This window comes from Sinohyriopsis cumingii, chromosome 18 (assembly GCF_028554795.1).
Source record: "Sinohyriopsis cumingii isolate HCF-2022 chromosome 18, ASM2855479v2, whole genome shotgun sequence".
In the NCBI taxonomy this organism is placed as follows: domain Eukaryota; kingdom Metazoa; phylum Mollusca; class Bivalvia; order Unionida; family Unionidae; genus Sinohyriopsis; species Sinohyriopsis cumingii.
In genome coordinates, this window is record NC_142978.1 from 102,648,110 (window position 1) to 102,660,861 (window position 12,752).

The window sequence follows — 12,752 nt, forward strand, 5'->3', positions numbered from 1 at the left end:
GCTAGAAGAAACAATATTATCCATTAGGAAGATCGAAGACAAACAACAAACCATCGAATTATTTTGGGTACCTTCTCACATCAATCTTACTGGCAACGACAAAGCTGACCAAAAGGCAAAATACAATCTCATGAACGATAGAACAGAGCCTCTAAACTACAGTGTTCACGAGATATATAGTCAGATAAAATACAGAATAAACAAGAAATGGCAGCAGCTCTGGAAAAATACCAACAAGGGCAGACATGTATTCCAACTACAAAATGAGGTCACAAGAACAGTCAAGACTCCCAAAGACTTGGAAACCATCGATCTCCAAATTATTAATAGGATCAAAACGGGAAAAACTTTACTTTAAAGCAGCTTTGGAAAACATCTCAAGAAAGAATCGAATCAAACTATTAACTGTCCTCATTGCCCAGTAGTAGAAACACTGGACCACGTTTTCAACAACTGCCCCAAATACCACACTCGACGAATTAGTTTACAAGAATACCAGAGGAAAATCAGAACCCTTACAACGTACCCTGAACTCTTGGACAAGGCACATTAAATGTCAAGAACTAGAGAAAGTACATTGCTTTACAATGATTAAGAAATACATAATTTCCAAAGTTTTGAACATGCTCGATAATTGATTACGAAAAAGCATCATGCTCTGTGAGTATTATGATATAAGAATCATGAACAGGGCTTAATTATTTTGTGTATTGACCTTTGTTGGTCACTTGGAACCTCTGAGAGCATACGTACTATATGCAAGAGAGCACCGAGTTCAACTAACTGATGAATATGTATCCCTGGGGATGTAAGGTCAAATTATATGACAAATAAAACTACACTTTTAAGTAGCTAAGACATGCAAAGAAATACATATGGGACCGATCAACTGCAATCATTATACGAGAGATCTGATTCCAAATCAATAATTTACGATCTCATTTCCCTAAAAGCATTTCCAGTTAAAATGACTCATTACCAGTCAATATTGCTAACTATATATATATATATATATATATATATATATATATATATATATATATATATATATATATATATATATATATGAAGGACTTAAAGTCAGACAAACTACGCAAACATAAAAATAATTCCTGTCCATTAACATGCATGTGTTGCTATTTCACGATATCGCAAGAGGTAGATATCAATATCCTATTTAAAAAAATTCACAATCTTAAACCTTGTATTGATTCTCTTACAAGAGGTATGGGCATCTCAAATAAATTCATTTCAGTGAACTTTATTTTCATCATTAATCAACTCTTTCGTAGATCATAATTGTTTTATACACCTTGTCTAAATGCTGATGTTCATCATTGGGCCTGTTCATTTTTCGACATGTCAGCAATATAAAGTTTGTGATTAAAACTCGGTATTATTCACCATATATTTCATATATTTAAAATTTCTGTATCGTGAAAGAAGAACATAATATGCCATATGCAATAAACAGGAAGGACGTTTGTCGCAATTTGCATGCCATTGTTTTCGTTCTAATCCAAGATCTAATTTCCAACCACAAATTCATTAAATACAGTATTCATAAACTAAATTACCGAACTTTGTTCCAGGTTTTAACTATGCCAGTGTCACCAATGTTTTATTTAGTTATTATCAAATCGATGCAATATTATTTAAATTCTTTAAAGTACACATTTGCATAGACAAAAAAATCTTATGTTTGGTGAGATTTGATTTGTTTTTATACACTTCTGTACTTGCTTGATTCAGCTGTTTGCTACACTACTGAAACCTGAATTTAGTCTCTGTAAAATAAATAAATGAATTTTACTAATAACAGTAATGCAACACCCTAATATGTCCCTCTTTCTGGCAAAACAAAATGTTGAAAATTTAAATTATTATTGCTTTGAAAACTAAGTTTTGATCAAGGGAGGTAGGTGAAACAGTTTTCTTTTTTAATAAGAAGGGTTTCATCCAAAAAAAAACGTTTTGGTAACATTTGTATAACCACGTTATCACAATCGTCATGAACAAAAAGTCACATAATTAGTTTATGAGCATATTATGTGTGGAACGATATAAAATGTATATTTGAAAATGTTTATGTAGAGATATATGCACATATCTATTCAAGCTGTGTATTTGAATACATAATACTGAATTTTACTGTGCTTAAAGTAATGCAGCTTTTTGACCGTTTATTGCTTCCGTTTTATAATTAATGTAGGCATCTCCCGCATCAACACTCCTCAGTAAACGTAACCATCGCCTTTTTCCAAATTGATAGCAATCTCCATTAAAAATAAATGTTGAAAAATAATTTTAAAAAATAATCTATACTCGCAAGAACACGTGTGTACATAACGACATCACATGGAACACTGGAATAATTCCCATTTTAATTTTCACATCGATACAATGGGCAAATGAGCAGCTGATACCAGAGACATCTGCAGCTCATACGTGTCAATGTTAATATGGAGTAATAGTTATTGGTGAGCAACAGTTAACCATGTCTATTCGAATATGCCGTGTCAGTCAGACATTAAATCCTTCCACTGAGAAAGTCCTGCACTATGGTTTGAAAGAAGAGGCCGTATACAAGAGATAACTTTTTAAAACAACAACAACAATAACAAAAAACAAAATAAAAACGAAAACATGTTCAAAGCAAGGAAGCTGCAAAAACTTGTAACCGGGGTGCATCGTTACAGGAAGTTTTGCAATATAAATTCTGTTTCCTGACCTGTGCTTGTAACTGATTGATGCATACAGTGATCATTCGTACATTTAAACGAAGAAATTTTATAGCATCCCTACGTCATCTATTCGTCCGTCCGTCCGTCCCGCATTAGATATATTGTGCAATCTGTATTATTCTGAACTGTCAGGCCGAAATTGTTTGTCAATAAAATGTAACAGGCTAAACAATAAGCTACTCTTTCTTTCATTTTGTGTTTGCCAACTGTCTTGAATATTGTACAAAATGATTAAATTTTGAGAAGTAGAAAAAAATAAATAAGAAGGACATTTGTTGCAATTTGCTTTTCCTAGACTACTGGAAGGACTTGTATCAATTTCAGAAGGTTAAATCAGCGGTTGACGTATATATGCGAGATAATTTGATTATTCTTTTCTCTCAAGTTTATGCAACTGTCTTTATATTTGCATGTAGAAAATTGTTGTCACATACTAGATTATGTGAGTGATTATATTAATACTTACTTGGCTAAATCAGTCCTTGTTACACAGGATGCACAATAAATGTTAATTATTTGAAGTAAATTTCTAAACCAAACAATGTCAAAACTGGGATAATGAAAATAAACGAGGAGAACTACTCTCTTGATTTTTTTATTATCTTATACTGGTGAGACTCTGCTGAAATGTTGAGCTTCACTCGTATATGTGCAATACGATCTGTTGGTGGTGTAATATTGCAAAACACATAGATATATTGAAAAGCCATGGATAGTTTGATAAATGAAAATTCTAGAAAATTCTCCTTGCTTGTAAATGAAAGCAAGAATGCTTGGAGTTTGTAATTAAATACGGTAGGATTTCAGTGCGCGATTTAGATCATAAAGAAAGACATAAGAAAATTGAAGGGACAACAGTCGAGAGTAGTGGTATTTTGGGACTAGAATTTGAAGTAGAAACTTTCATGACTTTTAGACTACAGTCAAAATTTCACTCGCACGGATACCTAACATGCCTGATGTGCAACGATGTGTCTACGATTGAATCTACCCACCCATAGTATGCATACTAAATGCCTTCTTATTTGAAAGAAACACTTGTTAATCATTCAAAACTCCATCGAAACATATGTTTACGCGCACACACACACAATCTTCTTCATGCAAAACATATGTCAGTGAACTCCACACATTCGGTGTTCCGCAGGTCTAGGATGATAGCACTATTGTAGCCTACTGACGCCTGATAAAATGCAGATCACTCGATCCGACCGAAATTCCATCAGAAATAACTTATCCATTAGCGTTACTTTTCCTTCTGGTGAGCATATGTTCCTCGTGTTTTTGTTCCTTTGTCTGTAACATCAGCCGTATCTGATGTGGCAATTAATTAATAATGAAATAAGAATAGGATATTTTCCTGTTTTTCATCTATAAAGGATTATCCTTGCAAGAAGCTACATTCAGATCTGTAAAGTCCTAATCCTTCTCAAAAATAAATAAAATGTTAATCAAACAGGATAAAAACATGCTATTGAAAGGAAAATAACCTCATTTAATTATATTCCTTATCGAAAGAGTCCAATATGAGCTTTTTTCGGTATCTCGATTATTATAGAATTTTAGAAATTAATGGAATAGAGAAAAAATCCCATATCAAATTTCGTATCTTCGTAGCTTTAAATGATAAGCCCAGATTATGAACTTTGCCATTTCCATATAGGATTAATATTTTATGAGCAAGCTAACGTTGCCATTTCATTATAGGATTAATATTTTATGAGCAAGCTAACGTATCTGATGACGTTAATGATCTCTAGAAATAAAGTTTTCTTCAACATGAACGGGACCCGAGATCGTATCTAATATGCACTTTGGATCATTACAGATGAAAGACATATTGCTTCATTGTTTTGATGAAACGATAAAACAACATATAAGTGGACCCTAGTAAATGGTTATTATTATTATTATTACGTTTTAGCGGGAGACATTGATACCCTCTGTCAGTTGAAATTTCAGTCCGTCTGCCCTTTACTGCGTATTCTACTTACCAGTTATGGCAAAATTCAAAAAACTTTGAAACCGGTTGCATTTCTGGGAATCCTCGGCAAGAGGGGGTCATCATCATAAATCCCATCGCTAGATTCCCGGAAAGGACAGCTGTGCAGAAAGTTCAATGCACTAACATTTTCAAATATTTCTTGATCAAGCTTTATATATGCACTCATAATGGAAAGATATATTATGCATATAAATGATTTTAAATCATAATCCAGGGAAAACTATCTATGGGTGAGGAAGATTAGCGTTGGGGCTGGTGGGTGTGTTGTAAGTGGGGTGGAATATGAAGTGTAAAGCTTGCTGATTTTGAGATGGCTAGCAAAATTAGGTGCTACATCTCGCGCGTGTTTTTCTTCTTCTAGACTGGTAGAGCTGCAACAATTTTCTTTAATCAAGTGTGTGTGCTTGCGACTGTTTGTACTTTTAATGAAAGTTTGACCTATCAACTATCACAATAGCAAGTATTAAATGAACTACATAACAACCAGCGTCAATGAACTACACAATAGTTATCGTTAGTGTATCACCCAATAATCGTCATTAGTATATTACACAAAACCAGCGTTAATGTACTGCACAAGAACTAGCATTAGTGTACTACACAAGAACCAGCGTTAATGTACTATGCAATAACCAGCGTTAATATATGACAATAACTAGCGTTATTGTTCTTCATTATAACTAGCGTTAGTGAACTATACAAAACCAGCGTTAATGTACTACAAAATAAACACTGTTAATGTACTTCACACTGACCAGCATTAAAGTACTACACAAATAACCAGCGTTAATATATTACAAAAAACCAACGCTAATTTACTGCACAATAACCAGCGTTACTATATTTCACAATAGCCAGCGTCAATGTGCTTCACAGCAACCAGCATTAGTGTACTACATAACCAGTCTTATTGACTACACAATATCAAACGTTAATATATGACAATAACTAGCGTTCTTGTGCTTCATTGTAACTAGCGTTACTGTACTACACAAGAACCAGCGTTAATGTAATATGCAATAACCAGCGTTAATATATGACAATAACTAGCGTTATTGTGCTTCACTGTAACCAGCGTTAGTGTACTACACAACAACCAGCGGTAATGTACTACACAATAAACAATGTTAATGTTCTTCACACTGACCAGCATTAAAGTACTACACAAATAACCAGCGTTAATATATTACAAAAAACAACGCTAATTTACTGCACAATAACCAGCGTTACTATATTTCACAATAGACAGCGTCAATGTGCTTCACAGTAACCAGCGTTAGTGTACTACATAACCAGTCTTATTGACTACACAATATCAAACGTTAATATATGACAATAACTAGCGTTATTGTGCTTCATTGTAACCAGCGTTAGTGTACTACACAACAACCAGCGTTAATGCACTACACATAAAACAATTTTAATGTACTTCACAATGATCAGCATTAAAGTACCACACAAATAACCAGCGTTAATATATTACCAAAAAAAACCAACGCTAATTTACTGCACCATAACCAGCGTTACTCTATTTCACAATATCCAGTGTTAATGTGCTTCACAGTAACCAGCGTTAGTGTAATACATAACCAGTCTTATTGTACTACACAACATCCAGCGTTAATATGTTAAGCACCAGCGTTAATAGGCTACACAAGAACCAGCGCTTATATACTGCACAACAACCAGCTTTAATGTACTACGCAACAACAGGCTTTAGTGTACTACACAACAACCAGCTTTAATGTACTACGCAACAACAGGCTATAGTGTACTACACTACAACCAGCGTTAAGATGCTATCATTTTCTTTTGTTGGTTTCCAAACCTGGATCTTATATTGCACATCTTATCTCGGTCAGACATTATACGTTAGACTCCCGGCTTTTTTATCCGGATCCAATTTCTCAACCGTTTTATTGTTGTATTTATTAGACAAACAAAACAATTACTATGGCAGGGAGCTATTAAAGCCTAACATAGTATATATCGCTCATGCTGAAGTTTCGATGTCAGTAAGCAATGTGTAAACTGTGCCCGACGTTAAAATATTTTATTTGGTACACATTATTTAACCCGGAGTTAGGATTACAAGTTTTCTGAATAAAATTTCCACATTGCACGCTGCTGATAAATGTAGCAGCATGCGAACAAACACTATCGTGGAGGGGCGAAGATACCGCCCTTGCGGTTTCATAAACAGGCGGCATATACGATGATACTAGTTGCATTTCTAACACATTTTTTTCTACTTAAACCTGGTATGAATTTGCTACATTTGAGAGTTAAATTTTATGAGATGTACAAGGAATTCTACAGAAACTATATTCCTTTTTAAAAGTTTGTAAAGTGTTTTGATGATCTGGCAAACACTAAATTCAACCCCCCCAAAAAAATCATCCGACATTTATGACATCAGTGGGAAATTCCTTACTGATGTAAATGTAATCCTTTAAATATATTTTATTGTTATTATTGTACAAGACAAGCGGGTTGGACTAAGTTCCACCAAATTATATTGTCCCTCCCCGGGGCTTGTTTGTGTAATCACGGTTAATTATACAACATCTTCTAAATTAATATTTCTCATCATTAAAATTGCATGTTCTCTTTTGCACAATTTTGCCATCCGATTTGAGGACACAAAAATATGGTCAGCGGAATATTTTAGTTTGTTAGTTTCAGGTATTAAAATTACAACCGATTTATTTGTTTTAAGAATCATCTATACTTATACAACGTTTACCACTTTGACTTGATGAGATAGGGAATGGAGTAACTATTAGCTTGAAAAGATGTCCCCAGTAGGAAATATCACTGTAAAGGATGTAATTCTTACCTATTGCAACCATGTACTCCTGGAAATTTATGCTTTCTGCTAGTTCCCATTTTCCAACGAAATTCGCCATCTTTGCTGAATATATGCTAGAAAATCAGTGGACGAAAGTCTGACTGATTCGAATGACTTTCCACTGCCCGTTCCCTGTAAAGGTTTCAACTCAAATCAGAATCGATAGCACAGTCCGGGCTTTAAAACATACGTCATTCAAATCCTCGATCAGGACAATAACGCTAATTCACAACCGACCCTGATACGCCATGCGGGCTGGTTATATATATACTTGCTGATTCAGGGCTTGGTTTTGGCGAGGAAAGTGATGACAAATCATCTGAATATCTAGGGTCAAAGCTACATGATACACCTCGAATGGAACAGAACTCTGTAAGTGCATATTTGTATAGAAACATCCATCACTTACTGCACGTAAAACATACTTTTTGCTGGATATTTAGATTGACAGCATGATAAGTAAATATGCCAGGAAAACATGGTGGATATGAGTGATACAAACATCCAGACGTTGCAATAGTTTCTAGGTATGACAGTTAGAAAATGTAAGCTATGCACAATTTCTCGTTTTACAGAATGTAATCAAAATGACTGCGTTTATTTCGTTTTATCAAAAGCTTCCGAACATAGTCGTCGGAGAAGAGGCAAGATATGCTGGCACAGACGGACCGGAAAAGCTACGAATGGCATTTGATAGGAAAAACAGTAGTTTCAAATCAAGCAGAAGAGGATAATCTTGACGGCCAGTCTTTCCTCATCTGTACAGTGCTAGGATTTGAACGACCAATTAGCTATTGTTACTGACTGGGAAATGTGTAATGGCGCTGCTTGTATTTGATAGAAAGACTGTTTAGTGCAATAAACATACATTCATAAGAATCGATTAAACACTCAGATATGTTCCTTATTCTAAAACAATGGTACGTATTTTGACTATTTTTCTCTTCCCATAGTCTAACCAAATATCCTTCTAGCGCAATAAATGTCTGGCACGCATACCTAAGCAGAGCTAGTTGATGAGAAAGCAATACTCTTACCTTTCCTGCCCTTGCAGACTTTATATATTTGGCTACTGTTTTCTGAGACGTTTTCTCATGTTTGACAATTATTGCCCCACATACAGTATGTTTAGATTTATCTACAGATCTTGGTCTTAGCTTTTGGTCATTATTTTGCATGTTGTTATACTGTACAAATTTATTTCGCAAACAGAGAACCAAAGATTAAGGCCAACGAATGTCTGGAACTTCAAGAATTCATACTAGTAAAAACTGTTTTCTGTACGAAAGAAATGTATCTCAGATGTTATTATGCATTTTGCTTTACAAGCAGTTCTTTTTACAGGCCATATGGCGCCGTGATTAACCATGCTTCAGTAGGTCTGTACTCTGAAAAATGAAACTCGCGCTATTTATCGTGGTGGCCCATTGCGCTATTTGTTTCTGAAACTGCATATGATTTACGAATTATCTGCATGGTCCTGTATGGCAGTGCATTCACTTTACTGCAGGGCAGTATACAAAACTTGAACATTTTTGTGAAAGTACATAATCAGTTAAACGAAATAATTGTATTTCAGAAATGTTTAGGTCACTGCATGGACCACATTTACTTTTAATGTACTTTCGATGTTTTTTCACAAAGATAATTAGGTCATAGTGGGAACTCGTGAGAATATGGTGGATGAAGAACATGCTTATTCACAGAAAAATTAACAAATTACAACAGAAAATAAACGTAAAGGAACCGACATGAAGTTAAGTTCACAATTATGAATTTAAAATTTAATTGACCCTAAAATATGCATAAATACTCTTCAGCGTTTCTTTTTCGACTTGAACTTTTCTTTTACTTTTTATATTTGTAATCTGTGAAACAAGTTGAAATGACGTAATTACTGCATGATGATTACTGCCAGCTTCTCAAGAAAGTTCGATTTCTGCAGAACGTAAGCGAACTTCCAAGATCATATAAACTTTTTGCACATTTTGAGATTTTCTCAGAAGGTCCATACATATTTCCAACACATATGCCAACTGAAATAAAGAAATAAATATAAAGCTACCATGTCAAGAAACTTGTCATAAAAAAATATTTAAAAAAACGGAAAGAAAAAAAGAGAACAACAAAAACAATCACAAAGCGAGGCTTTTACGTGCCTGAATTCCGCATGTCATTTTGTGTTCGTTGATGATTTCAAATGAGAGAATGAGGGAGTGTTCGAGGAAGTAAGATTCTTCGAGAAATATTACAGTGCACAAAAACGTAGTCTTTGCAATGCAGTATTCGATGGATTTGCATTTTATCCACAAATACCTGAAATGTGTACTAACACATTCCTGTTGCTCTTGGCATGTAAACCAACTGGAAAGCAGAAGACGTTTGCCCTATGACGTCATTCATTGGATCAAATGAAGCTGCATATTCAAGTTCAAAAGGTACGATTGTAGAAAAGTTGAAACGGTACAATAACACCGTCAAAGATCTTAAGATTGAACCGTTATACGCAAGGTGCTTAAAGACTGGTTTGTATTCACAATACAATTATTTCCGATGGCTGATTTTATCGTATCAGATAATTTAATTATAAATAATATATACTTTTTTAGAATGATACGGTTAGTTCCTCTTCCACATCTGGTGATTGAATGTACCAATGCTTAACAGAACCAATCATCATCTTATTTTCTGATTATAGTCTCATTAAAGATAAAATTGCAACTTAATGTCCACATACTGGCTTATTCAACTTCAGTATTAGCTGATTTGTGTTACAAATGTTAAGATTCTTTCGATGACATCGAATAGTTTTTTCGTACCATTTTGGAAACGATTTACCATTGTGAGAGCTCAGAACGAACGAGGAAGAATTAATTTGATTTAGTTATAAAACTGGGGTCCGGCGATCGAATGAAAGTGAAGCTCATTTCTGATTACAACATCTAAACCCTTTAAATTCGGAAATATAACGGCAAAACTTCCTATTAATAATCGTTCCTATCTTAAATTATCCAGAGACCGTTTAAGATTTAAAAAGGATAGTGTTACCGTCATATTAATGCTTAACATTTCCCTCCAATTTATTGTATAAATATTGATTATCTTTAAGACAAAAGATATGAGTGTATATGGTAGTTTTAGTTTAAAAGGATTTTAAGCGGTTAAATATGGTAATGTTAGAAACAAATTTTACATTGTTCACATCTGATACTGATAAAGATTCTGACCCATAGAAGTTGGAGTATGTATTTGTCATCACTGTTGTTTTGATAAACTATTGCCCTGGTGTAAAACTACCAATCTATTCTGTGCAAAGGGCAATCGTCTGGAGCCCTAGCTTGGGTGAACATTAAAAATTGGCTGGAAATTTACTTTGTGTTGGATATTATTGTTTGCAACTTTTGTACCCCGTAACAGATAGATCATGCTATGCAGAGGGGTTGCCGGAAATTGAATTAATCACTATTAAAAGAGAAAGCTTATAACCATGTAGTTAATGCAATTATTTATGAATTAATACAAACAGATGCAACAGAGACGGAGGATAAAAAAGATAATAAGAACATAATCAATAACATAGCATATCAGATCAAGACTTTCTGGGAAAACTGCTATTAATAACTAGAGTAAATACGATAAAGCATCCTTAGGACAGACAACGTACACAACCACGATGCCATCGTAAGAACGGAATTGGCTTATTTTGTATAATTCAAACTTAAATAAAAGAAGCCAAGCGTTTCTTTCTTCTGAATGTTCGGAAAGTGTACATTATATTTTCTGTCCTACCTCCCTTCGTCTCTTATCACTTAAAATTTTTTATGCCCTTTCTGATTCTCTATTATTAAAGGCCACAATAATCATCTCTCCAATGTCTGTCTGTCTATCTCGCTCTTGTTTTTTTCCATAATATCATATTGCAACAGTTTTGTGCCGCCATCTTGTATAATGTACATCGTTTGTTGGGAAAATGCGCTTTTATACGTTGTGAGACGTAGTTGCCAAACCCTATTGCAACATTTATGGAACAAAATAGTTTTGAACTGAAATTGAACTGAGCAGTCATCAAAGAGAGAATCAGAAGTAAAGGTGCTTCAAGAAGATAATGGAAACATTGAAGTGGTCATATATGATAGTTATACATGTGCATATTGTGAACAAAATTACTTAATTGTAAACAATAACGTAACTAGTGCAAACAATTATAAGCAGCATTATAGAGGGCGTTAGAAACATGTTCAGAGTTCCGGAAATCCACTCGTTCTTTCGTCCTGACAGGGTAAAAATTGGCTGGGCCAAGTATCACTTTACTTCGTAATCATCCCTAGGTCAAGCAGTTGGAGATTCGCACCTTGAGAATAAATCTGAATGCATTTTCTACCCTTAACAAGCGCCGAAATTCAACATTGCTTAACATTTGACGTATGTAATTTATTCATAGCTTGTGCCTATTCTGCCATGTTGTCAGTATTGAACAGTCTTGAACATGCTGCAAACAAAATAGCTGTTTTTTCGCAGAGGTATCCGATGTAAGCTTCATGCAAAATCGGTAAATGTTGCAACCATATTATGTTGCAGTTTCACATTCTGCCCTTGATTTCTTGATGGTGTTTGCATATTACAGTGACGCTTTTCAGTAATTTAGGTGTCACTGTGATGTGGGAAATTTTCACTTTCAACAAGCTGTCACACATCGTTAAGAGTCAGAGATCTAAGACGTTACCAGAGAGAACGCCAAAATGTTTTGTCTGGTCAGGCGATTTTATAGCTGCCCTAGGTCATCGAGAATTTCAAGACTACAGCTTTACTGATGTTATATCGGTACCAGTTGAGCAACAACGGGGGGGGGGGGGGGGGGGTTGCGAAGCTAAGCTTATTGTGTAGGGAACATTGAATACAGAAATAAACAGCAACACTAGCTGTAATTCATACATTATTTAAGAGTTGTAGTTTCAGTCAGTCTTAATAAAGTCGTGTTACTTGGCAACATGTGAGATTATGTTAATTTATATCTAGATCATATTTTGTATTTGTTATTGTCTTTTGTTTGAAAAGACATCTGTTTTGACTAAAATGGATCATTTAGTACGAAAGGTAGTAGAAATCGAAACAGTTGAATTTCTTCTTTTAAATGGAAGTTACTTACATTTTC

The 12,752-nt window shown here is 34.5% G+C and overlaps 1 protein-coding gene across 2 annotated transcripts in view; it reads right to left on the reverse strand.

The window, feature by feature from the left end:
- The window catches only part of LOC149777613 (sodium/calcium exchanger regulatory protein 1-like), a 44,096-nt gene that overhangs the window by 11,470 nt on the left and 19,874 nt on the right, over positions 1-12,752 (reverse strand). Inside the window, exon 1 of one of the 2 annotated variants that reach the window (XM_089942267.1) lies at positions 7,589-7,830. The exons of the other annotated variant lie outside the window; for it this stretch is intronic. Coding sequence (XP_089798393.1) covers positions 7,589-7,658 — 70 coding nt within the window. The 5' untranslated portion in view covers positions 7,659-7,830. Of the gene's footprint in view, positions 1-7,588; positions 7,831-12,752 lie in introns of those variants that run through there. 2 annotated transcript variants of the gene reach the window in all.